This window comes from Falco naumanni, chromosome 2 (assembly GCF_017639655.2).
Source record: "Falco naumanni isolate bFalNau1 chromosome 2, bFalNau1.pat, whole genome shotgun sequence".
Taxonomy (NCBI): domain Eukaryota; kingdom Metazoa; phylum Chordata; class Aves; order Falconiformes; family Falconidae; genus Falco; species Falco naumanni.
This window is the reverse complement of record NC_054055.1, coordinates 8,197,965-8,225,165: the sequence shown is the minus strand read 5'-3', so window position 1 is coordinate 8,225,165 and position 27,201 is coordinate 8,197,965. Positions and strand designations below refer to the sequence as shown.

General features: G+C 43.0%; 3 protein-coding genes across 14 annotated transcripts in view; 1 reads left to right on the top strand and 2 right to left on the bottom strand.

Moving 5' to 3' along the window:
* DLG2 (discs large MAGUK scaffold protein 2) overlaps positions 1-11,477 on the bottom strand; it is a 1,042,746-nt gene extending 1,031,269 nt beyond the window's left edge. For 6 of the 7 annotated variants that reach the window (XM_040583240.1, XM_040583242.1, XM_040583243.1 and 3 more), the window contains exons 1-2: positions 11,211-11,477; positions 9,418-10,488 (exon numbers count right to left, since the gene is read on the bottom strand). In XM_040583240.1, the coding sequence (XP_040439174.1) occupies positions 9,418-9,436 (19 nt within the window). In that variant the 5' untranslated portion in view covers positions 9,437-10,488; positions 11,211-11,477. Of the gene's footprint in view, positions 1-9,417 lie in introns of all 7 variants that reach the window. The other variant, XM_040583241.1, reaches the window with a different exon arrangement.
* Positions 11,478-11,495: 18 nt separating this feature from the next.
* LOC121083177 (transmembrane protein 126A-like) lies at positions 11,496-18,966 on the top strand. 4 transcript variants are annotated; one of them, XM_040583268.1, is made up of 6 exons: positions 11,496-11,574; positions 11,890-12,073; positions 13,902-14,026; positions 17,246-17,439; positions 17,975-18,089; positions 18,703-18,966. In XM_040583268.1, exons 3-6 carry the CDS (start codon positions 13,911-13,913, stop codon positions 18,908-18,910), a joined length of 633 nt encoding a protein of 210 aa, XP_040439202.1. In that variant the 5' UTR covers positions 11,496-11,574; positions 11,890-12,073; positions 13,902-13,910; the 3' UTR covers positions 18,911-18,966. The 4 variants fall into 4 exon arrangements, with proteins under 4 accessions (XP_040439202.1, XP_040439201.1, XP_040439199.1 ...); XM_040583267.1 differs by having other exon boundaries at positions 11,504-11,596; XM_040583265.1 differs by having other exon boundaries at positions 11,519-11,639.
* CREBZF (CREB/ATF bZIP transcription factor) lies at positions 17,972-27,003 on the bottom strand. Of its 3 annotated transcripts, XR_005826262.1 has the most exons (4): positions 25,985-27,003; positions 25,246-25,323; positions 23,825-23,895; positions 17,972-18,104 (listed from the first exon to the last, which is right to left on the bottom strand). XR_005826262.1 is itself a non-coding variant. In XM_040583263.1 (3 exons), exons 1-2 carry the CDS (start codon positions 26,908-26,910, stop codon positions 25,275-25,277), a joined length of 975 nt encoding a protein of 324 aa, XP_040439197.1. In that variant the 5' UTR covers positions 26,911-27,003; the 3' UTR covers positions 22,856-23,895; positions 25,246-25,274. The 3 variants fall into 3 exon arrangements, 1 of the variants encoding a protein (XP_040439197.1); XR_005826263.1 differs by lacking the exon at positions 17,972-18,104 and having other exon boundaries at positions 22,856-23,895; positions 25,903-27,003; XM_040583263.1 differs by lacking the exon at positions 17,972-18,104 and having other exon boundaries at positions 22,856-23,895.
* Between the last annotated feature and the right edge of the window lie 198 nt (positions 27,004-27,201).

Here is a 27,201-nt window from a genome sequence, read left to right as displayed (position 1 = left end):
CACACACAACAGCAAACTCAGAGGAATAAATCCTGTTAGCACGCAATGCTCTGTGCACACAGAGGAGGTGTAAGCCAGTTAAATTTTAGAAACACAAGAAACAGTACACCAAGACAGCTGAGAAACACAAGCTGCAGGCTCCAATGCTTCAAAAGGCTTGAGAACTATTAGACAAATGACAATCATAAAATATTTACATACAAACATCAGTACGAGATGCAAATTAATCTAGCAGATTGCACAGAGGGAAAGCAGACAGGGGACGTACAAACCAGAAAGCTCCGCATCTGGGGCCCTTCATACCTGCTATGGGACTTTGATGAACTATTAAGAAAAGGCAACATAGGGGTTATGCAACCTTGAGGAAACATAAGGCATTACATATGTGACAAATACCATCACCCAGTGTGAGAAGCACTCACAACAAACAAGCAAAGGGGTTAAAAATAACTGCTCCTGAGAGTAGCCGCGACACAGAAACCCACCTTCTGTCCTGCTAGGGGAAAAGAGTGGACAGAAACAGGGGAGGCTGATCATTTAAGGGATTACCAGGCAGGCTTATTTCTGGGGTTTCAGCTTTTAGGAACCGTATCAGCATACTGAGGAGGCTGGCATATGGTCTCTGAAGATTAATCTTGGGCCAGTGGAGAGGCTCTTTCAAGGAACAATATTTAAAGTTAAGGTTGTATTCCGAGTTGCCCTCACTCTCCATTCACAGCAGAAAGAAGTGCCATGCACCTAAACTAACCACAGCCTTAGTGAATTCTCACACACAGACTGCTTTCCTGCAAAACACACATTTGGGAACAGTCTAGTAGCGATGTTATTCTAGACCTTGATGCTGTTGGCAGAGAAGAAATGGGCCAGATATTCTCTGAGAACCGCTATGCAAGTACAACAGCATCTTTCACAGAACAAGTCACTATTATATGCTCAGGTATATTATGGGGAAACCAGGCATCCAAACGCCAAGGGGAACAGGAATAGAGTAAGGAGGACAGGCAGCTCTGCACTGAACGATGTCAACATGCAGTTGTGTTCCTGCAGGTCTCTGTGCTCCAAAAATAGCTAGTGCAAAAGGCTGCGAGCAAACAGCAGGGGTGGCACAGCAGGCTCCTGTTACAGAATATTGATTCGTGCAGATGATGCAACGACGAGGGCTAAATGCTCTGCAAGTCAGACTGCTTTGAAGGGCAGGAGTTATGCTACGATGTGTCAGCTGAATGCTCTGAAAAACTGAAATTACAGACACATAGAGCCTGGAGGAGCCCTAGTAGGTTTTTCTTTCACCTCCCTGCAGTGCAGAAGGACCCAGACTTAGATCCACCTCATAGACGCCCGTCTCACTGCACTGGTAACCTCCTGCAAAGTCCCTCACCGTCTGATTTCAGTGCTTGAAGGTTCTAGTGGCTTTTTCTACTATATAATTTCCATCTTTTTTTGTTCTAAATCAGGAAAACTACTTCTCGCCCTCCAGATGTCGATGTGGAAAGCAAACCGCCATTATTCCCTTTATAGCCTCTCCTATATTGTGTGACTTGTCATGTTCCTCTCCTGCTCAGCCTCCTCTTCCTCAGGCTAAACAGCTTTAGCCCTGCAACTTCTGTACATGGTTTACATTTCCAAAGTCTCTTGTTCTCTGGAATTAAATTTATCTTAAAGCACACCCTTTAAACGCCAGCTGAAGAAACCAGACAGAACACTGACTGATGGATGAAGCTGGACAGAAGTAGTGTCAGCATTAAGAAACACAACACACACACACACACAAATGACCAGGGAAGAGATGACAATAAAAGAGTGCTTGGGTTCTTTTTTTGCTTGTTTGTTAAGAATCAGACTTTTTGTCTAATTTACCATAAGAAAAACTGGTTCCTTAAGAAAAAATATCAGTTTTCAATGATGATCAGCTGCAATGTAAGTTTGTTGTCTAAGTATCTTCATGCTTCATTTTACAACTTGTAACCATACATCTACTCTGTTAAACCGCTGCCTTTACATATATTTTTAGTTTGACATATATTCCCTTAAACTTGACTAACTGTACTTACCCAAGGAATAGTAACCATATAAAGATCAGTTAGTGACTGACTCAGCATTAAATCACAAACTTTTCTCCAGCATTTCTGCTTATCAGCATCTTGAAAACCAAGCTAAGTTTCTGCTTTAGTGCCCCCAGATGGGAATATCTGACCCCTGATATCTCTCCTCTACTCATCCCTTCCAGTAAACCGCAATTAAATCTTGAAAAAATACTTAGTATTTAGTGCGTAATCTGTTCATTTTTATGTGTCACGCTTTACCACAATAAGAAAGAGTCCACTTACTTCTTCATTATCAGTGGCTCTCACTCTGGGACCTGGATTCCTCCCACCACATCACTTCAAGGACCACAGAAGGGCTTTAGCAGCAGCGGGAATCAGCTGCTCATCCCACCAGGGCCAATTCTTTTTTCCAGTGAGCTCTTTTTTCCCAGTCATGTTGAAAGTAATATTGGGCCCACTCCTTAGTGATCCTTTCTCAAATTTTGTGACCCTGCTACACAAATTGCTTGTCCCCCAGACACTAGAGCGAGCAGATTCTGGGGTCCTGAGACTCCTAAACCCACAGAAACGCTGCAAATACAAGTAGCTTTACCTGAATGTCTTGATTCTGCCTTTTAAGAGTCACAGTGTTCAAATCTAGGTGTATTAATGATAATACTAAATCAAAAATGCAACTATGAAGACAGAATGAGAAATGAAGCCACAAATCCCCCAAATGATGTAGCACCAAATGGAAACCTCTTATTTGTGCAGCAGAATAAATGTAAATTGCCATCTTAACTATAAAACTATTAAAGAGCCCTGCTTTGAAGAGCTTACAGTCTAACTGTATGTAATACACAAAACTAGTGGAACTTGATGTATTGCTGAAAGAGTAGAAACCAGGAGTTAGACACTTAATACAGCCGCAGTGTTTTGGTAGACTTTTTTTGCTTTAAGAGAACATTCAACATCAAAATTAACATAAATGTGAAAACTGGAATGGCACAGAAAGCTAACAAAAAGATGTCTGTTCAGAAATAAGTAACTTCCAAACTCATACAAAAGAAGTATTATATCACATGAAAGAAAAAAATGTGGAATGAAGAAAATTCAGATCTAATTCAGTAACACTAACATCTTTCTAGTGATGCAAAAAAATAAAAGGAATGATATTAAATCGCCTTTATTTATTACCAAAATACACATTATGGTCTTACATTTTCTCACATTCATGTTGGAATTTTTCATTTAAGAACCTTTGTATTATACTGGAGTCTCTGAGTTAATAAACAAAGCATGTGCCTCCAGGCAACAACAGAAAATTAATTCTACATTTTGGACATTAAACAACTGAATCTGCAGATCTGCAAAGTCTGGTTTGGGATTTGTTTGTGGTGCTTTGGGTGGGTTTTTTTTTTGTTAAAAGCACAGCAGACATCCATCTGCAAGGCAGTATTACTGTAGTACACCAACACCTAGGACTGAATTAGAAGGTGACTTGAATTATTCCACTACAGCATAACGTGATAGACGCCATGCAGCCAGGGGCGAGAAGAGCATTTTAAAACATAAAATCCTGGTTTCTGTTTGTAAAACCATCAATTGTCCAGATTCCCTCTTTCCAGGAAACTACATGATTCAATTCCCTGATAAATGCATTTTGAGGAAAGCGCTGACCACTTCATCCCAAAAGTGAAAAACGACTTGAGGACATTTGCACTAATTTGTCCTGGTAAGAGAGTTTAATGCCACAGAAGGTCCTCTAGACCACAGCCATTAAAAGGCAAATTGTTTCTTCACATATTTTGTACGTTGGTTACTACTGTCATCACCGATCAGGTCAAGGCAGACTCACTGTCTGTTTCTCGGATGAATATGGCAAAAGAAAGCATGATCTTTATTTTTATAAAGACGTTGTCTGTTTTAATTTACAGTAAATACAAGAAGATACCATAGTGAAACAGACCCTAAATACTGGTAAGAAGCAAGAACCTGGTATGACCTGATGAAAATATGCAAATCTGAGCAAGGCAGATTTTCCTCATTTTGCTGAAGCAGGAACTGCAAAATCATCTTTTATCCCATTTGGCCACTAGTTACAAATTCAGCTTTCTCTCCGTGGTCACCCTCTGACATCTAACTTGGCCATCTGGAACAAATTCAGAGGGAAAGAAGAGAGGATGAGAAGGGGAAAAAAAAAAAAGAATGCTTATAATGCAAGACACCATTACTTCTACTGAGTGCAATATGCACTTAACTGGGATGGAGGAGAGGATGCACAGCTGCCTCTTGTGTCTGTACCAACACTACGGTTGCCTCCAGTTCTAGTGACTAACAGTACAATAATTTATAACACTTTTTTCCCCACAAAAATAATGAATAGCATTAATTTATAGCACTCTTAGAACACACAACGTCAGCTGTCATAAATATCTCAGATAAGGAGATGGTTTTTCCACTAGAAATTTCTATGAGAGACCGAGACATCATCTAACTGAGGCAAGTGAGTTAATGTGGTTACCCTATGTTCCCTCCACGGTCTACGGGGAGAGAGAAGATGACAATTGTCAAGAAGGCAATTGAGATCTTAGGTGGGTTAAAATGCCCTTTGAAGGTGGATCTCTTTCTGCTGACCAAAGCAGCCCTCCAGGACAAGCTGGGCACCCTGCACAGGTAAGGCAACTAAAATGGGATGGATCTGCATTAAACATCTGACAAATAGCAGAATAATGTTGGAGCTGGAAAAATAATATAAATGTCACTAGTTTGAGTCCAGAGCCCACTTCACTTTGCAGCCTGCCTTTACACAACAAAGACTTGTTTTGTATAGTGCCTGCTCCTATAGTCCTTTTGTGTGCAAAGCATCTCACTGTTTCTCACAGGGGAAATGATGTGTGGCTGGACAAAGATTACTGCCATAAAATCAGCTACATCTTCAAATCAAAGCTTTATGGTGAAAACTGGCAAAGTTTAGATAGCAATTTTCTGCCACTTGGTTTTTTAACCCTTGGAAATCTAAAATTATTCTTTCCACAGTCTGTAAACTTGATCTACAACTTTGCACTGCACCCAGTGTAAAAACTGAAGGATAGCTGAACAGTTTTGGAGGGAAAAATGTGGCCTTTTAGCCATGTACTTATTTCAGAATATTTATTCAGCAACTGCAAGGACAAAAAGCCTGTAATACCAATGACTTACTAGAAGTAAACAGGAAAGAAAAATCTCCAATATGTGCTGGATTTCCTGCCGACAACTACATTCACTAAGATTTCTGGGCACAAAAAGTTATGATCCTAAATTTAAATTTTAATATCTAAAAAGAAGTTGCTAGTCATAAAGAGATTTAGGGCATGAAGAACTCCAGTGCATTAATGGGAGCTAGCTTTGTCTGGTCCTTTATGAACTTTGCTTTAAAAGTTTCCGCTGAGTCGGTTTTAGACCCCTTCCTTTCAACAGAGCAGCCACATAAAGTTAGCATTACCACTAAAATATCTAGCATCTCCTAAGTCACGTCTGTCAGATCCTTCAAAATGGCACAGAAGTTGGTCTGCATGGGATCAGATTGAGACTTTTTGATTCTTGACACTGATAGGCTTATTAAAACATGTCCTTGAAAGCATTTCTTACTGTTAGAGGTATGATGAAAAAAATTATTCCATGATGAACACAATCAGCATGCCTTTATAAACTGGCTACAAGGTTGAGTGAGTCAAGATGATATTAATAGCAGCCCAGAGGTTTCATCTGGCTAAAGATACATTTCCTCTCACTCTCAGAGACGGAAAGCGGGATGAGGGCAGTGTAAATCCCAACATTCAAGCATCTCTGACTGCTTAGACATAACTAGATGCGTAAAGATGATGACAGGGTTAGTTTAGAAGCACATGCGCAGCAAGGCATCTAGATGCAGGTGTTCCTGCTATCCGTGTGAATCACAAGCAGGGCTCCAAAACTGGAATCTGGTCTCCATCACAGAGGAGCATGGAATTATTTAGTTCTTTCCATCACTGTGAAAGGCATGAATGAATTACAGTAACATTTTATGCTCTTTAACTCTTCCACAGATGAATCCAAAATATCTGCAATTACAGATCTAAATATAGTCCCTTACAGTGAACAGAAATCAACTCTGCTAAGTAACTTAGGGAGGGAGGGAGGGAGGGAGACAGCTATAAACACATAAAACCATGACTTCAGTTAGTAACCTGACCTCACTTCTTCTGTATGGTAGTACTATTTCACTTTGAAACAAAGCTTTCCTCAAGAAGTTCCATGAATTTGTTACAAAGAGTTGTATTCATACATATCCTAGTTTGTTTGTGAAAGTAAAGTAAAAATTAAGTGAAAATAACGAATGTATTTATTCAAATTTCTTCATCCCGATTCATTTCTAAATGGCACTGTCCAACAAATAATTTTGCAGCTAAAAATCAAATGTCTGGTTAGACTTAAAATTTTAAGTGTACTTAAGTGCAAGATGAGCGACCAAAAGCCAAAGAGAATAGCTGTTTGTTTAATCACGCAGCAGTAGTGCAATAATCCATACAATTATCTAAAGGGAGCACACTCGGCGCCTGCAGCGTACTCCATTCTCCCTTTCCAGCCTTGCTTCTCTTTTTTGTCTTTTTGCTGACACCGGCAGCAGGCATGCCAACCCTGTGAATATTCTTGGGAACGTGGAGCCTTACTGCACTCCAGAATGAAGTAAGAAAACAAAATCTGTTCACTCTAGCACATCAGGCAAGGGCAATCACATACAGACACAAACATGATCAGAACCAGGAGCAAGCCTTTTTTTCCACATGCATAAGAAATCAATGCTTCCTCCTAATTATATGGTTTTACTATTAAGTAAATTATTTTTTCCCTGACTAAACAGGCCTAGACTTTTAAAAGCAAGATAGCAGGCATCACTTCAAGCTGTAAGGTAAAGTGTAATTTAGGTCCAAAGCTATGAGACATTTGAAGACCAATACTGGATGTGAGAGCTCTTTCAAAGGCAAATTCTCAAAATGCATTCATTCACTGTTCTTTAGAAAGACCCACAACTGGTCAATGCCAAAGAAAGAAGTGTTTGGTAACAACTTCCAGTGATAAATATCAGGATACTTTAAAAGTGCTTTTATAGGTTTCTGTGTAAAAACTGATTTTAGGGCAATATTTTGATCAAATCCAAAATAGCAACACATAAAGAAATGCTGAAAGAGAGAGGGATAATCCTGTCCTTAATGCTGCTACCGAACTACATACTTTTGCCCAGCCTAGAAGAGAGTATGCCACTCAGATTTCTACAGATAGCACGGGTGGGAAAGACAGTAGGACACGAACTCCCAAATATACAAGACCAGAAAGGGAAAATAAATCATCAACAGAAATACAAAACCAGTTAGACATGAAGTGCTGTCAAAAGCATAAGGCAAATAAATGGGGGACGGGGGGGATGGGACAAGGGAAAAGAACCCTCAATCTCCCTAATATTCACAGGAGTAATAGAGATTGCTTGTAACAAAAGCAGTTTTATTTTTTTTAATGGTAGCATGTTACAAGCTGCCAGCATGCTTTTAATTACATTTAGAAAGTTAAAGTCTATTGCATGAACGAGACAAATTAAGTCATTCAAAATAATAATAAAGTCGCTGATTCGCTAACATTTTTAATCCTGCAATTTACATGCTTAAATGCATTTTTAACAATATCCTTTTAATACTCAAACACATTCACACTGGCGACTTCAGTCCACTGACTGATGTGACAGTTTAAAGTATTTCAAGGAGGATATTTGGGTCTCTTGGGTTTCTATCTTAAAATTGTCAAAATACATATCCTCATAAAACAGAAGAAGAAATTAAAGCCTTGATGTACATTCAGACTGACCCAGACTGTCTTGAAAAAACTAGGAAAACCGGATTTTTAAGGCCAGAAGGGACCACTATGATTGCCAATCTAACTTCCTGCACAAAGGAGCCCATCAGATTTCACCCCCAAAATCCTACAGCAACTATTTTGAAACTGAATTACAGCTCAACATCCAGCACAGAAACATCCTTAGTGTAAATCACCTAATTCAGGATTAAGACTTAAAATATGAAGACAGTCTTAATTTTCCTTCTGTAAACAGGTAGAGAGCATGCAAGCCACACCAGTACACCAGGATGACACATTTACAACACAGCAGGATGAATTACTAAGGGATGGTACTCTTCCATATTCATTCCTGTCTTTACTACACATAACTGTAAGCAATTACAGGAATAACAATATGATACATTAAAATATTTCTGTTTTGAAAATTCATTTATACACTGTTATGTTAAAATACAGTCACAAAATCCCATTTATTGTTTTTTTGTATGAAAATAATTCTAGAAATCTGTGTGGTTTTATCATTATTTACATAATAAATATTAACTCATAACTGACACTGAAGGGTTATTCCTACAAGGAAAAGAATCCGTAGTCACATCGACTACATTCCCATTTCTGTTGTGTAACATTCACTTTTTGCTCCTTCTCCCACATTTTGGTATCATCAGATCCAGGGATATATCAGACCCAGGGACATCCAGATAGATGAGTCAAATACAAAAGATTCATATGCTATTTATTCTATTAGCATATTCTGAAATTTTAAATTGGTGTCGTATTTGCAAGGAACCAGAAATAACCTAAGGTCTGCAAGTGTTTTCAGAGTAAGAATTTGCCCTCATATATTCTCCATTTCTTGTTTGGACACTGGAAACCACAATTTCCAAAGCTGCTTCTATACCTGCTGTAATCACAAACTTTAGGAGAGAAGGGGCAAACCAAAAGGCTGGTTATCTTTTCTTAAATGCTGCCATACTACCATCATAAAGACAGTACTTTTACATTGTATTAAATAGTGGAAATTAAAGTTAGCTAAAATCACATTTTCCAAAAACACTTTCAAACTGCCTTCAAAACACAACTGTAGCAACTTCTATTTAAAATTAGCCTTGAAACTTTGTTATTTATTTATGCTGCTACTGATGGCTGATGTTTATCCGCCAAACATGTAAAGAATAGATAATAGACTAAACCTATGTTTTTAAAATTCATTAGCATTTGTAAGAAAGGCTTCTCACAAAATTAAATGCCAAGCTTTTCTCTTGATGTCTGTTCAAGATCTCTGATGGTTGATCTTTATAAAATAAGTACTTGAGGCCAAATTTGACAAGTCTTAAAACATAGCATAAAAATACATTTAAAAAATATTGTTGTAAGTGCACAGATTTTTCTCCCATTTTCAGCGCAAAAGAAAAACAATTTAAATCCCCCATTAAAACACTTTTAATTTGAAATTGTAAGAACTAGAAAACAACAATCTAACAAAACAAAGACGCAATATGAGATATGAAGCTTCATAGCCCACCTTTCTTCTTGACTGGCATTCTTCTTCCTACTTCCGAATCTGGTTGCAAGCACTTATTTACAGGTATTAACGATGTACTACTGGAACTTTGCGAGGTCAGGAACTGGCTATCTATTGCAAAACACTTTTACAGTTCAGTTAAGAAATGCAGCTTCAATCTTCATTTCGATCAATACTTGCTGTTTTCTTGTATTGGCCTTCCGATGCTTCCCACAAATGAGAGAGGAAAAAAAAAGGGGGGAAAAAAAAAGCTTTTTGATTTTTTTAAAAGATGTTCTCAATTTCTTTAAAATATATTTGAATCTATAAAAATACAAGAGAAATGTTCCTTGGCAATATAAAACCTTATTATAACTCCTCTTCTGGCAGCAAAGTTTGAAAATTAAAATATTTTGTGTAATACAATTAAGGCACAGTCCATCTCTAGGCAGCTGTCTTAATATTCCACCTGTACATGCTCAAAAACATATTATTTGCAGGACAAAACTGCCCAAATAATCCAAATAAGGAGGAAGACAAAACCAATCCAAAGTGACTCTTTAACTTCTTTCACTTCTTGAATGAATTTTGCTAGCTATGTATTAGATGACTACAGAGCAGACTGAACAGGTCCCTTTTTCCTCACCAGACAACAGCCTTCAGATATCACCCTCTTACCCAACAGAAGTCACTGGCCAGTCACTTTCATATTTATTATCTGCAAGCCACCCAGCCTTACGGTCTTTAATGTCCCTCTGATCCTCCCATGTATTAAAAGAGAGGATTGAAAATGAGGAAAGCAATCCCTTGACCTGGAATTATTAAAGTGACAGTGCTCACTGGGCACTTTGGCAAAGCAGATTGCTTTATACTGGAGTCATTTACTTCGTGCCATTTCTTCCCTTGCACAGCAGCCACCTCGTGAAAGAGGAATAAGGAGAGTTAGGAGAAGAGCTTCACAAAAGGTTCATTTTCAGAGATAATGAAGTATTAATGAAATAAAAAGCAAGCCATGAGATCAGTCCAGAGTTTCCCGCTCAGAAGCGCAGCTGGTTGGCTTCAATACGAGCCTCTCTCTCTCTCCCCCTTTTTCTGGAAAAGCAAAAAGAGAAACAGAAACGGGATAGATTTTCCTCATCTAGCTCGTTAAGAAAAAGTATGGAAAAGGTGAAGAAGCTCCAAAGGCTTCCCTTCCCCGCATGAGGAGCTGTGATGCACATGACAGGGCTTTGCTTTGCATCGTCTTCTTTAGGAGATGGAAACTGTAATTTGTGAAGGGGACGGCTCTGGTTTGCTCTTTGATGCTCACAGTCGGGATCTGCCCCCGCGCCCCTCCGAGCAGAGAGCCCCCCCTCCCACCTCGCTTCTCCCCGTCCCAAAGGGGCCGGGCTGCCGCCTGCTGCGAGCGGGACCGGCGGGGGGGGGGGGGGGAGGGGGGCTGCCTCGGCGGCTGGGGGGACGGGGTGGCGTGCAGGTGAACGGGGGGAGCGGGGCTCGGTTTCAGGGCGAGGCCGGTATCCCCCGGGGTGCCGAGGGACAGGCAAGAGGCAGGAGCCGAGGGGATGAGGGAGGGGACGGAGGTGGGGCGGAGCGAGGCGCGACCGGGACGAGAGGGGCTAGATGGGGACAGGACGGGGAGCACAAAGGGGCTGGCGGAGAGGGAAGGGGGCGGCCAGGCGGGAGGGGGCGATGCAGGGGCTGAGGGGGGCAAGCGGGAAGGGGGCGCAGGGCTGAGGGGAGGGGGGGGCGGCGCGCAGGCAGCGCCCGGTGCGGGGTGCTGAGGCCTGGGTGAGGGGAGGGGGTCAGCGGGTTACCCCGAGAACTGGGCCTCCCCCCATCGAAGGCTCCTGGCTCCGCTAGGGGGAGTCCCCGCGTCCCGGCCGCCGGCTGCAGGGTCCCCGCTTAGCCCCGTCTCCATGGAGGAGCCGCCGCCACCGCCGCCATCCGCCGCCCCTAGCAACGAGCAACCGGGCCGGGCGCTGACCCCCCGCCCGGCGGCTCGCAGCCAATCGGAAGCCGCCATGCTGGGTGGGCGGGGGACGCCCAATCACAGGTGTCCTCTGAAGCCCTGGGTCATGTGAGCGGGTAAGATGGCGGCGCCCATACCGGGGCCGTGAGGTGGGAGGAGCCATGTTGTAGGCGGTGGGGCCGCCTTGGCGGGAGCGGCGGCACGGCTCGGTGAGGGCGGGAGCGGCTCAAGGTCGTGCGGCTCGGAGCCTGGCCTCGGCGGGAAGGCCGGGAGGGTGAGCGCGGTGGGGCCGGCGGCTGGAGGGTTAACGGCGGGCGCTAACGGCTGGTAACGGCTATCGGGGGAAGGGGGGGGTGAGCCGCAGCCTCCCGCTGTAAAAGCTTCTGCGCTGAACCGGGCCCCGGGGGGGCTGGGAACCTCCGGCTGCCTTACAGCGACCTGCGGGGGGATCAGGGCCGGTCCCACGTACTTCACGGGTCGCTACAGCTTCATGGCGTAATGCCTGTGGTTTACCTCAAGAGCAGGTTCGGAGACCCTCCTCCTAGACGGGGCAGAAGCGAGAGGCCCACGGCGGGCAGAGGCCCGCTGGTCCCGGGTGAGGGCCTGCCTGCTGCTCCCTGCTCCCCCGCGTCCCGCCGGGCCTGAGGCGAACACCAGCCTGTAGACAGGTCTTAGAACGCAGCTTTCAGATTATAAAAGGCGTTGAAGGTAAGTATGACTAGCAGAGTAGGTCTGGGAAACTTTCCTCTGGGGAAAGGCACTTAGAAAAAGCATTTGAATGACTAAATACCAGGTTTAAGCGAAAGCTGTTGCAGTGGGTTGATCTTGGCTGGCTGCCAGGTGCCTGCCAAGCCGCTCTCTGAGCCCCCCTCCATCAATAGGACACCGAGAAAACGGATGGTTAAAGCTGATGGGTCAAGGTAAGGACAGCAGATCACTCATTAGTTACCACTGTGGACAAAACAGACTGTGGGGAAATTAATTTAATTCATTGCCAGTCAAGTCAGAGTAGGGTAATGAGAAGTGAAACCAAATCTTAAAACATGTTCCTCCCCACCCCTCTCTTCTTCCCAGGCTCAACTTCACTCCTGATTTCTCTGCCTTTTCTCTGACAGCAACGCAGGGGGACAAGCAATGGGGGTTGCAGCCGGCTCATCATGCTTTGTCTCTGCTGCTCCTTCTTCCTCTAGGGGAGGACTCATGTCCTTCCCCTGCTCCAATGCAGGGTCTTTCCCACAGGAGACAGTCTAACACGAACTTCTCCACTGTGGGTTCTTCCCCCAGCCAGCAGTTCTTCATAGAGTGCTCCAGTGTTGGGTCCCCTGCAAGGGCACAAGCCCTGCCAACAAACTTGCCCCAGCCTGGGCTTCTCTCCACAGGGCCACAAGCCCTGCCAGGAGCCAGCTCCAGTGTGGGCTGTCACGCGGGCTCACAGCCCTCTGCGGGCACCCCCTGCCCCGGCATGGGGCTCTCCCCAGTCTGGGGGGAGGGAGCTGCTCCCCCGTGGGCTAAGGGGCACAATCTGCCTTGCCGGGGACTTCCCTGTGGGCTGCTGGGGAGCCTGTGCTCCAGCCACTGGAGCGACTCCTCCCCCTCCTTATTCCCTGACCTTGGTGTCCCCAGACTTTTTTTCTCTCATGTATCCTCACTCCTCTCTCTAGCTGCTGTTGCTGTTGTACAGCAGCCATATTCCCCCCACCTTCTTAAATATGTTATCCCAGAGGTACTACCAGTGTCGCTGGTGGCAGGTCTGTCTTTGAGCCGGCTGGCACTGGCTTTGTCCAGCATGGGGGCAACTTCGGCATCTTCTCATAGAAGCCACCCCTGTAGCCCACCCGCTACCAAAACCTTGCCACGCAAACCCAACACAACTGTATGCTTTGTCACTTGATGTATGTCTCTGGCTAAGAGTACCAATTTTAAAAAGTCCTTATTTGTGGAATATGAAAGAAGAGTAGATATCTTCATGGTTTCTTTAAATCTTTACCAAGTATGGATTTATTTGGGGGTTTTTCTTATGGTTCTATTTGAACGTTAAGTCAATTTAAACCTGCAATATTACCAAAAGCCCAAAGTTCAGTTAATGTCCTCCCTTGTGCTGCAGGCATTAGGGATCATTGTGTTAGAAGGTGATCCAGCTGGAAAAAACAAGTGCACTGCCCATTGTTCTTCTGAGCAGTTTTCATCTCTGTGCTTCCTGATCTAAGCTGCTGTATGGCCCCAGGGTTGGAGGTGCTCAGGCAGGAGTATCTGGAGGGTGAGGCTGTCTGTTTTCATCACAGTGAATACTTAAGTTGGCTTAAAGCAATTGTCAAGCCATAGCTGCAACATCACTAAAGAAAGCAGTTCGTTAGGGTTCATGAGGTTGTAAATATCATAGACCTCTGTAGCTGGATTGTGCCCTTTGCATCTGAAAACTGCCATGAAAAATAGGAAATGTATTTGTGCATAGTGGCAAGAGTCTAAATGTTTATTTGATATATACTGGGGCTGTGTAACTTTGATTACATTTGTTTGTTTGTTCCTTATGATCCAGGACTTGAAGATGACAGGAAGAGAGTTTCTTGAACTTGATTCTCCGCAGCAGAGACTATATTTGGAAAGATTTAAGCGGATGGAAGTCATACAAAAGTTGCTCGATGAGCTTCCTAAAGCAGATCAGTAAGTGCTAGTAAAATAAATGAAGATAAGTGCATCGAGCATTTCAAGTCTTTTGAGAGGCTTTACTTTTCCCTTACTCTTGTACTGCAAATCTTCCTTGCAGTTATAAGAATATTTTAATTGTGAAGATGCTTATTATTGTCCAGAACAGAAAACTTGTTTTGCTTTTTTATATGTTTAGTTCACTTTTAATTTCTGGTCCTGCTTAGCCGGTTTCTGGCATGTGCTCCCCAGTGCTTGAGGTTCTGGGATGGCTGATCAGTCCTGACTGGCTCTGAGCATTCATACAGTCCTGGGCTAAAGCTAATAAATTTTCTAGGAAACAGAAGTGTCGGAGAGCATAAGGCAATGCACTCTTGAGATTCTGCAGGAGTCATCTTGGGGCCAGAAGGGCTGGCCTGGGGCCAGAACTGACTGAGCATCAACCTGCTGGTTTCTGCATTTTGCTCTGCACTGCTCCCCATTTCAGGGAGGCGAGACAGGTATCCAGGTGGTGGTGGTGGACAAGCCAGCCGGAGCCATGCAGGCTCACCAGTGGCATTCTGTGCAGCACAAAACCAACTAAATACTTTCTGGGCCTCACAGACCACTTTTTTGTGTTTTGTGATACTGCATTTCACTGCAAAACTTTACTGGACCCGAGCTGGTTCTGTAAGGAGCTGTTTGCATGCGTGTATCATCTTGGATAAAGTCTGTATAATTATGAGTAATCAGAAGCTTCTTTTATTGTGGTTTTTTGTGTGGGTTTTTTTTGTAAATAGGATTAAATTGCTGGCTAAACAAACTGCTGGTAGTAACACAGGGCCTCCCCACACAAGTGACAAAGAAAAGCACCAAGGCTTTATCCCTCCTGTTACAGTCAGTGGTGCAGCTTTGTGCAGGAACTGCTGCCCTCACATTCAACTTAAACCGCTTCTTCTCCCCCAGAAGAGCTGGGGAGCTGAGGGGGAGGCAGATACCTCAGCGATGGGGTAACATCTTGATAGAAGCCATAGTACTTACGGACTGCTGGGCCTTGGAAAGAAATAGTTGCCAGAGACATGCACCTTTATTTGAAACTGCTCTGGCAGGACTTTTAAGTTTATATACCTGAAGGGCAGGTCACTGATGGCTGGAAGGGAAGAGGAAGCATGCTGCAGTCAGACTGAGAGTTCCTGTTTGCCAAAGCTCGTTTTTAACACTAGGGAGCTAGTGTGTAAAACAAACAAAACCCCCAAACAAACAACAAAAAAGCAACAAAAAAACCCAAACCAGAAACCTTCCATCTTTCTCCCTTTCTTTCCTTTTGTGCAGTGTAGCAGTTCTGTACATCAGTATGCCTGAGTAGATTCTGTTGCTTCTGGGTACATTAATTTGCTCTCTTTTGGATTCTTAAATATTTTTATGATTATACATTTTTTATATTTTATATAGCTAAATTTTATTGTTGAATTTTTATTTTTAATACATATTCCTAGATTTTCATATGGATCCTCCGTATTTATGTGTATGCACAAATGCATTTCAATGTCTGATTGTAAACGTACCAACAGAATGAAAAGGCTGGTTTGCAGAAACTGCTCTGGGGACATTCTGTGAAAGACATCCAGTATTGGGAGAATGGTGATATGAAAAACAAATTTCTTTTTAAAACAAAACAGAAAAAAAGAAACTTAGCTCTTAAATAAGGTCAAGAGAGATATCTAACCAGTGAAGTTTTTTAGCTGTTCAGCATCAGAATTGTTAGTAGTTTATTTTCAGGTTTGAAAATCTAGTATGTACCATGAATGAAAGTATTTTCCTATTCAGAATGAGGAATAGTTGGTGTCACTGATGTCAGAAGTTTTTAATGTTTTCAGTTTTGCAAGATTAGCATCTACATCTCTAGAAGTATTTTCTTGTATGATTGGGTCAGTGCTTAATGTTACTCTAAGCACTAAAATGCAGAAGAATTTTAAGTAGGTATCTTTTTTAAAATCATGTATTTTAATTGCTAAATGGTTTAGAGATTGTCACGTTTGATAATTTTGCAAATAAATATGATGTTTGGTCTAGCATAAATTTTGTGACCAGTTAAGCATTTTATTTGGGGGGGGGGGGCGGGCTTTAGTGATAAATCCAACTTGTGACACATTTTAAAATACACTTTTAACATAATAATACTGGCACAGCATCAGGATCGGTGTGCCTTCCAGTTAATTGCTTTCCCTGGCAATAGTTGTCATTTCTGGAATTCTGGATTTGTGGAAACTCAAAGCAAAGAGTTGTTTCCACTAATCAACTGACTGTGCCAGGTATAACGCTAAAGATAATGCACAGCTTCCTTCGGTGAGTCAAATGACATAAATCACAAACTGTTCATCAGGCTTGAAAAACTGGCATGCTTTCCCGTTCCATCTCTTTGAGTTACCTGCTGTGATGGAATGTACTCAAATGGGAACTGTTTGTCAAGATATTAAATGCTGACTATCTCTGACCAGACTGTTCTATTCTGCTTTCACCATATTGCAGATCGCAGCAGGAGTAGCTGCTCCAAACAGTATGTTAAAAATGTAGTAGATAATGGAATCCAGTCCCTCTGTTATTAAGGGAAAAAATAGAAGCTCCAGTTCTGTAAACCAGTATGTTGGACTTCTGTAGCCTTTAACTAGCGTAACCTCCTAGCAAGGTAGGATTTTAAATTCATGTGTTCTATGCATGCAAGGAAGGCCCACAGCCTGTCAGCCTACAGGATCCCTACAAATGATCTGCCAGCAGCTGCTGAGATCGTTATTTTAAGATCTCAGTTGCCATAGTTGTCCCACCTGATCTGTTCTGTAAGCTCTTATGTTGGAACTTCATCTATACTTTTGGGTAAGCAGGCTAGAAACAAGGCTGATTACAGAAGCCAGCTGTGATTTCATGTATTTTTTTATTTCTTTTCAGAAAATCTCTTTAGAAACATGCTGATTAGGAGAACAAGTTTCATGAAGTTTCCATTAGCCATTTAAAAAAAAAAAAATTTTAGAAAAGGCTTCTCAGTCTTTCCGTCACTTCATTTTTGAGGTGTGCGTGAACTTGAGCGCATAGCGAAGGATGGTAGTGGTTGCTTTTGAAAGCAGTTACTCTCCATTTTGCACCAGTGAGAGCCTTAGATCTTTTATCTCTTATTGTAGGATATTCAAAAATGGATTGTAGCACCGAGTAAACCAAACATTTTCACAGTTCTCAATTGCTGAAGCAATTTTCCTACTTTTGCAGGAACATTTGTAATCATGGAACATACTTCCTTGCAGCAAATTCAAGCTTATGTGGTATAGCAGCAAATACCTTATTCAGGAACATTCTGCATGTCAGAAAGGCTTCCTTCGTGTCTTCTTTGCCAATGGCCATTATTCCATTTCTTTCAACAGCAGCGTTTTATGAAGTTTTTGTGCGTGAGCCTTTATTTTCAGGTAAAAAAACTCCTTCTTGTTTTCAAAAGGGATTTGCTTTCTGTACACAATGTAACACTAGAGGAGCTTTTCCTCTCTGCAGAACAGTGGTCTTGAACTGTTGTGGTCTTGAAAAACCTCAATTTGTAAAGCAGGGTTTGAAAAACATGATCTAATGCATTGGGCAGCAGGGAGTTGAATTTGAATGGAAAAGGCGATACATATGTTTATCTAGGTATGTTTAAAAAAAATTCTCTTACACATCACTTATTTTTAGCATTTTTCACTCAAAGTCACGTAAAAGTGGCTGCAACAAAGCAATTCAGTTTCCGCATCGGCATGATTTCATTTGAATGTCAGCTTTGGAGTGGTAGATTCTTCACAGGTTGGAATGAGATTGGATTTCTTGGCAAAAGGAAGAGTCCTTTCAGTATTTCTTGCATACCTGTACAGCTGGGCCATTTCTGTCAAGTGCCTGTTTCCATATCGTTGCATGCAGCTTACAAATCGACATGGAGCTCTGTGGGTATTGGCAGTAAAATACTTTGTCGTGCAGGTGACCTAAACTGTGAGGTCTGCGCTGTGGTCAGAGGAGGATTAACAGGGGCTGTCATAGGTGGCTTCTATCCTGTTTTGCTGGCTCTCCCCCTGAACGCAAGCCTTGCAGCCAGGTACGTCTTATTAACCTGCAACGAGTGAAATGGATTTGTTGGTCAGTTGTTCAGTTCTCAGTTTAAATTCTGTGGATTTTTAGTCTACGCACACCTAGCTTCTCATAGACTCTTAGTACGCAGAAGGAGATTTACATTAAGGTCATCTAATTACAAGGCAAAGTTCTTAAGAGCTACACCAAGCCTCCGAAGTGAAACAAGATCAGCGAACCGATATACTGTAAACTGTAAAGCACTTGTGTGTAGCTGGAACCTTAGAAGCTGCCTGTGATGTACCTGGGATTGTGAAATCGTGGCTGCTGTCCTGCCAGGCAGTGAAGATCACTGCTTAGTACTGCTTAGTGCTGCTCAGCTGGGGAACCTCACTGCTCCCCGGCAGGCATAATTCTGTGGATTAGACCAGAGCACAGTGAGGGGGTGGCGAGAACTCAGTACATGGGCAGCATGTTTTACAGCATTTAATCCAGACAGCTCAGTACCACCAGGTGAGCTTAATTTAGGAGAGGAAGGAGAGAATGAATATCTACCTAAGTATTTCTAATTAATGTTAAATCTCGACACCTAAACTGGACGGAAAAAAAAATAAGTTTCTACTCCTGTTTATGTTGTTTAGGTATTCTTCATCTCCCTTACCAGGGAAAGAAAATCTATTACGCTACTGGCTCACAACTGCTCGGCCTGTCTTTAGAAAGATGAGTTTGATTGTACTTGTGCAGGCAATAACTGGATTGTATCTTGCCACTAAACATCATGGAATATATGTCAAAATCCTGCAGCAGATGAACACTAGCAGCAGCGATCCCGAAGAGCTAGAAGCATGAAATTAAGCAACATTTCAATTGCCTTGGATAAGTAACCATAATAAACAAAGAAAGAAGTTGTTGCTTGCTGTCTTTTTTAATAGAAAAACAAAGTTAAGACTTTTCAGTTCTGAACGTAAATGCAAGGTAAGTTTTTCATTATGTCCAGCTTTGTGTATACATCTGAATGAATAACAGCTTTGTAAGGACAGGTGTTTTTCTTTGGAAAGGGGAAAAAACCGCTTAATGTTTGGCTCTAAGGTGATGCCACATCTTTTAGAAGCTGTATAAATGAGTATTATTGGAAAAAAAGGGTTTTTTCTTCATAATGCAAACCACAGTGATTTTTTAAAAAAGGGGGAGAGGGGTATCAAGGCAAGGTTCTTCTAGAGATTCCTCAAAATCTGACTGCTTTTCTCCTTGAACATTTCTCCATTCTGCCAGCACAGAATTTCTGTCACAAGATTGCCCCGTTTGGGCTGTTACAAGGGTCACACTGCACACTGTAGAGAACACAGTGTTTGCAAGAGAACACAGTTTTGCAAGAAACTGCTGAGTGGCCTCACATGGCTGGTGCTGTTCCTGTGGTATTTTAGCTACCTCTAGTTTTAAGATTAGTGGTCTAGAGTAACATTTATGAGTCAGGCTTGTCTTCACATTGGCGACTATGTTCTAGAGCAATATAAATTACTAATTTTCCTGCTGCATGAGGTATCTTCAGTGTATTCTGCAGTTTAAGAATGAAATTGGGAATTTTTTACAGAAGCAATCATCTCAATCTGATGTATGGTCTTAACCGTAAAACCTGTAGGATTACTGGTTAAGAGTCATGTATACTTCAACAAAATTCTAGTATCCCTGAGATAAACACAGAAGTATTTATTCATGAGAATTAAGAATTCAGCATTGAGCCCTATAATTGAATTGGTTTAAAATTTATGGTCTAGCACTGCTGAAAAGTGCATTAAAGGAGTCGCATCACATTTGTCTACTTATTCCTAACAATCTGTTGTTACAGCAGGAGTACCATGCACTCTGTTTCTCTGTAACCAGGAGTAGCGGCCTGATTTGTACAGGGAAGCAGCAAAGACAGGCTACCTCGGCAGCAGTTGTTCTGTAAAGTTAGTTTAGTTTTCCTTAGTTCAAAGTCCTGCTGTATTGTGTGGTGCTCTGGTGCTCTTGTACTACTCTGCCTCAAAACAGACATCTTCCCCTTGCCTTAATCACCCCCACCTGAGAGATCCTCACAGAGCAAGTATTTTACAAGACAGGCAGTTATGGTATCTCCAGAAGTCATCAGACTTAAACCAACAGAACCGCTTCCCTGTGATAATAAAAACATAAATTAGAGCTATTACTTTGCAATAGTATAGTTTCTTTACGAATGAAAGCAAAGGGCTCAGTGATTATTGCAAGCATTTAACAAGATACAGGTAAGATATTGTAAACAGACCCCAGTGCTTTTCAAAGTGCAAGATTTAAAACCATCTTCTGTTCCGTGTACTATCTTCATTTTGGTATCAATTAAAGTGATAATTATTCTCAGTAATCAAAATGCATGCTCTGATACTTAATAATCTGGACAAACTTAATAATTTGGACAAACCACATTTTTTAGACACTAATTTCTTAGGGTGAAAGATGAAGACTGGACATAAGAAAAATAATCACATTCCCTCAATGTTTTTACTGAGTAGCTAAGACCAATGTTTGTTTCCAGCATAACCAATGAATACACAAATTGCAAATATGTATTGAAGTGTTCAGCATTGGTCATGTCAGAGGTCACCTATACACTCCTTAGGGAAAAAAGGTGTTGTATTTATAAAAAAGGAAACTTTAGAAATGTACCCTGTATAGTTCTCCTTAAACAACTGGGGGAAAAAGATCTCAAAAATAAGTTAAAAGACTGAAACTTGCAAACTTAAGCAGGACACCAAGACGCTGTCAGTGAGCTCTTAGCATGTGTGCGTGTGAAGGAGCGCTCTCACGGGGATCTGGAAACACTCCTTCTGTTCTCTGGTTCAGACATGGTGTACGACATATGTGCTACAACTCTCAAGAAGCCAAAGGACAAGCTTACACCAGTTCTTGGCTTCCTACCAACTGTAACAAACCCCTTGCAAACACAGTCTCCCCAGCTGAAAATCTGAGAACAGCTTTTAGCTTCTGCTACCATTTTAGTAGAAAAAAGGCTGGTCACAGACTACATATCACAGCAACAACTTTTACGTTCTTAGAAGAATGCATGTCTCTAATACCTAACCTATAGCAATGGGCTTTTAACTACTCCAGGTCTAAAGTACTGCCAAAAGAATGTCAAGTGACTGGCTATAATTAAGAACCAGCAGAAATACTAAAAAAAAAGCTGATTTTATCTTCTCTATGTACCATTTTTGATGCTAAATCTCAGCATTACAGTCTATTTCACAGCCCTCTGCAAATGACACCCTCATTTCCCCTGCACCCTACCCAGCTCCCGGCATCCTCCTGCTAGTGGGCAAAGGCAGATTTCTCCAAATCTATGTATCCCACTTAAAACTGGGTGAAAAACTGTAGAATTGGCTACTGTCGATGTGCAATTTTACACAGGGTGTTCTTTAAACAGCCCATTTGAACAACTCTAATATATCCTTCAGGTATTTACAGTCCAACTAACAGCAAATACAAGCCTATAAAGAGAGTATTGCTGATTCTATCAGAAAAACCTCTTTAACTACAAGTTCTAGAAAATGTTAGGTTTTTTTAAACTGATAAATTAAAAAAGGCCTCCGTGTTTTGCCAAAGATCTGGTTTCACAGGGAAAACTGGTTACAGTTTTGACAAGTGGCATGAGAAATCTGATCATCTGGAAGTACCAAAAGATGCCAAGCGTTAGAATATGGTTCCCTACATTTACTCTCCTGTCATCTCTCCAGGCAGCTAGGATTGCAGCAACACTGATTTGTTTTCTCCTCGCAGGTGCTAACCTCTTCAGAGGAGAGAAGTTAATTTAGAATGCTACAAAGACTCACAGCACTGGAATCAAACTGTAAAGGACTAACACAGAACTGAGCATGAAATTGTTTCTTATTTAAATGCTAAATAGTCTTCAAGCAACTGCAGGGTGGAGAAGTACTGGAAAATGAAGGTAACACAGCCATGCAGTTTAACACTGATGGCACTTGGTTCTGTGGTACGTACAGTTCAATGCACACAAATTTCAATGCTGAACAGGGCATTTTCTACAACTGGAGGCCAAAAAGGCGGAGCCTGCCAGTATGCTTTTAAATTTTGAAACAATGTTGTGAAATGTTCCTTTTTATCAAGCTGCAGACTACTTTCACTAGAATGCCTGGGCGCTAGAAAGCCAGCATGCTATTTTAAACTGCTCACTACAAATAAAGCATTTAAGATTAACAGAAATTAAAGAGTACAGTGCATGGCTCAGTCTGGAGCTTTAAAAGTGTTCTGTCCTTTCAGCACCCTCAAACCTTCTGTTACCCTCACTCCAGTGTTCAGTGTGGAAGTAACAGTTTGATGAAAGATTATGGTTTAACAGCACATTATTAACCAGTCATCAAAGTTCAGAACCTACAAATGGGACAGAAAGGACAAAGATGCCAATAGACCATGGAAGCGTTTATCCAAGTATTCTACTCCTCCGTGATTCCACATCAATAAAATATTAACAAGGAAAAACAACTGTAAAATACAAGGTGATTCTCAAAGTACAATTCTGCCTTTGGTTCGAGGAATAATGTCTTTGTTTTGTCCTCACCACAGAATTAACTTGAAATAGGAGGAAGAACATTTCTCTTGCATACCCCAATCCCTTTTATCTTATTTTCCAACTGATGACCCACACAGACAGCAGCAACAGCATCTTCCCCTTTCTGTTTTCCTGTTTCATGTAAAGAAACACTCACTTAAAAGTAAAGCATTAATGAGAAAAAAAAAAGATGAAAAAACATTTGAGCCCATAAATTGAAAGATCAACAAGTCTGATTTTATTATGATATCGTATTCTTATCTGGATGGCACATAATTACAAAGAAACATTTACAATATATTTTCAAGTATTAAGTTATGTCATTTCAAGGCTTCCACTTCAAAAAGCTACATTAATAATACACCATACAGATAGTACAGTTGGTTAGAGTTTCAGATAACTTCCTCCCCTCTATTTGGTTTAAATATGATTCAGTAGGCACTAGAAATGCCTGCAGCCACTTACTTTCTTGGGACTTGACCTTGTTCTTGTACCAGTATACATCATTTTGCAAGTCAGAAAATTAGCTACTCTCAGACACAGCTCACAGGTAGTTTCATGACTAGAGCGATGTGCAGGTTCACAACAGAACTATGTCCCTGACTCCTACCGTTTAGCAGTAATGCAAAAAGAAAGAATGCATACTTAAGTTAACTTAAAAAAACACTTTTATGCTGAAATAACTGTAAAAATGCCATTGTAACATCCCATACTTGCTACATTAGTGTCTCTCCTTTTCATCAAGCACATTAAACTTCAAAATAAAGCATGTTCATGAAGTCTGAGCTAGGCAGATTGAGCCTAGATTGAATCTAACTCAATTATTTCCATTTTGCGTATCAGTCAGTACATGTCTTGATGATTAACTCTGATTCCAGTGGCACTGGTATAACCTACCAGTTACAGCAGGGTTACACAATTTAAGACTGAACAGTCCTGTTGATGCCACCACAGAGGTGTAAGGTAACACATATCCCACTAATACTCTTTTAGTGCTGGCAATATACCCTGAACAGATGGAATTCTGCACGCAGTGGAGTAAAACCTGTTTGATAGGATATTGTATTTTAAAAAAATACATCTTGGATGACAGTATATGATCCCAGCATTCAACCTTTTTTCTTTAAAAAAAACCAAAGACAGCAAAAGCCCTGTTACCTCTTTATTCTCATTTCTTATACTACCTTTTAAAATAAAGCAGGAAATGTGGCCAGCAGCTGGTCCCGTCTCTTCTGCCCCAACACAGCTGAATCCACTTTAGCATAAAGAAAAACAAGGATGCTAAATACACATATACTTTATCATACAGTGATGTTTCACAAAGAAAAATCAAACTCCTTTTATACTGATGAACACTTGATAGGGTCTAGCACCAATAAAGCAAATTATTGGGAGCAAACACTTTCACCTTCTACTTAGCCTTAAACATGAAATTTAAGGCTTTAATAAGCAAGACTTCAGAAACACTAAACAATCTTTTTTTAGAAAAGTTAATAAATAAAACTGTTTTAGCCAAGTCTATTCTTTGTGAAACCTCACTTTACATATTATAATTTTCACAATCCTTCTTCCCCCAACTGACATACATATAAACAACCTAAACATTATAATACAACTGAAAAAACAACCCACTCAACTTTTGTGATAGGGAGAAACGCTAACTAGTACAAGAAAACACACGCTACTGTTTGTCAGACTATTTTTCCTCCTATCTCAGTCAATTATGGAGCATTTTTCAAATCATTAGCCTCAAGACACATATTTGCTCATCTCCAAACTGTGCTTAATTATATAAAGTTATAGATTTCTGGGTACTGTAAGAGGCTAAATTAAGAACTCTACAGTAAAATTAAGCACATGCATACACATGCAATATCCTTAAAATTTAAAGCTACTTTGAAGTAACACAGGAATTTCAGTGTGCATGGGCACAAAGATTTACTTATGGGAAGCTAAAGTAACGAGTTACTTCGATGCACTGCATTCTTCAAACCGCAATTCTCGTTAGAGGTCCATGCAAAAAAGTGACTCCTCTACATTAGGATTCCACTGTACAGATATAACCAGTGCTCAGGTTCTGTTTAGTCAGGCAAAACCCCGCATCATGAATTAGAGCAAGCTAGAGAAGGACTGTTTAAAAGGTACCGTGCATCCCTAACACTTGACAGTATTTTAAACCAACAGGTCACAAATTCTTTTTTCTTTTTCCATTTAAAAAGCAAATGACTTAACACTTTTGCGACAGTCCCCTATGATAAAAGGCTGTAAATGTCACATCCCCCTTACTAGCGTATTTTCCCTTTCCAGCTCATCAGATACTTTGTTTAATAGAAAATTCCTTTTTCAAACGGCATAAACAGTTATTTAATTAAAAATGTAGCTCATGTATTGGCTACTATGTGCATAGCAGGAAAAGGAGGAAAACAGCTAATTAGAACGATGCGATTGTAATTTTCACTATTAGTTACCATCCAGAGCTAGCAACATTTTGGCAGAGTAGGCCAAGGACCAGAGAAATCATTTCCTGAACCAGTCATTACAAGACGACTGGCACAAGCAAAGCAAGCTGTTCGATACCGCATTATGGGAATATATTGATCCTTACCAGGTTGCGAGGTGGAAAACGACTGTTCTTTAACCCCTACACAACGGAGCCTGGCAGGGCAAGCACCTAAAAGAGAAACTGTCAGAGAGGTTTTAATAGTAATGTATAACTGAGATGCAGTACAATTTTATATGCATGCTTTCTTTTGCCGATCACTACTATTTTCTTAAGTCTGTCCAGTGACGATGTCATAATGAAGTTTTTGGTTTGGTTTTCTAAGCAAGCTTTTTCGGCTCCTCAGGATAAGCAGGCTAGACATTATCTGACTCAAGACCGGGTAGTGTTATCGTTACTGGCAACTGCGAAGTGGAACCGAGCACACCTTCATGCATCAGGTCGGCATGATCTTTTCACCCAAGTGCTGCAAATGGGCTCTGGCGGCACCTCTGCATGTATATGCGCGTGTCAGTTTGCACGATAATTACTGCACTGCTGTACACAGCCTTGCACGACTCTTAGGCCAAACAGGCTCAGACCACTACCGTCCACATGCCAGATTTACGTGACCTTTAACCAAGGCCACCATCTGGCTCCCAACGTGCCGTTCAAGAGATATTTTTTTTCCGTTACCCTGGCCACTTAGGTGCCAGGTTCCCCTCCTCTGCATCTCCCCCAATACCACCCCATCACCACTGTATTTATTCTTTTCCTCCGCACCATCGCCTGCTTCCTCCGCCACGACGCGAGGCCCCTAGGGGTGAGAACCCCACGAGTACTTGCAGCAGGTACTTGACCCTACATTTTGAAGGAGGCTGCTGCCCGCCGAGCACAGATGGAGCAGAACTCCACCGACACCTGATCCCGGTCCACGTGGAGGCAAATCCCGCCGGGGGCCGCCCACTCCTCCTCCGCCTCCCTCACCGCCGCCGCCTCCTCCCGGCTGGGAGGCCGGGAGCTGGGCAGGGCGTAGTCGTGGTCGCTGCTCTCGCCGGCAGGCTGGAGGTGGTGGTGATGGCGGCGGGGGCTGCCCGTGTCCCTGAAGAGGCTGGTGCTGAGCTGCAGCCCGCCGGCGCGGATCCCGGCTAAGCGGCTCAGGAGCTGCCCCAGAGCGCTCTGGTTAGCCAGCACGGCCCGAAGGTAGCTGCTCTCCCGCTCCAGCTCTCGCAGGCGGCGGCTCAGGCCACGGTTGCGGTCCCGCAGCTGCCGGTTCTCAGCAGCCAGGCCCTGCAGGCGGCTCTCCAGCCCCAGCACGTACTGCTTCTTCTTCAGCCGGTTCAGCCGCGCCGCCGCCGCCGCCTTCAGCCGGCTCCCAGCCCCGCCGTTCCTCCGCCCGGGCGCCGCCGGCCTCTGGCCCTGGCCCAGAGCGGGCAGCGGCTCCGGTTCCCCACAGAAGCAGCCGCTCAGCTCCGCGTCCAGGTCCCAGTCCGGCCGGGCCGCCTCCAGCAGGTCTCCCAGCTCCAGCCCCGGGAACCAGTCCTCTTGCTCCCACACCTCCAGCGGGCCACCGGGCGCCTCCGGCTCCTTCTCCTGCCGCCGCGGCTCCAAGGCGCCCGCCTCCCGCCGCGGCGGCTGCTGTTGTTTGGGCCGCGCGGGGCCCGGATCCCCTTCCCCGCCGCCATCCCGCCCTCTCGGGGCCTGCCCCGCGCCGGCGAGCGGCCAGACGGCGCCCGAGGCACTGGCTCCGCCGGAGGAGGCCGCCAGCAGCTGGGTGAGGCTGTGGCGCATGGCGGCGGGCGGGGGCCCGGCGGGACGGGACGGCGCCTGAGGAGAGCGGCGCGCGGCTGCGGCCCGGCGCTCCCGCCGCGGTGCCTGTCGGGAAGCGGCGCGCTGAGGGGGGCGGGGGGCGCCTCGCCACTGCGCCCGCGCGCGGGAAAGCGGCGGCTGGGGGGGGGGGGGTGGCGGCGCCTGTGGGTGGGGTGCATGAGGGGAGTGTGCAGGTGCATCCGTATGGGGGGGGGGGGGGGGGTGCATGCACGTGAGGGGGAGTGCGAGCGTGTGTGAGAGGGGGCGGCCGTG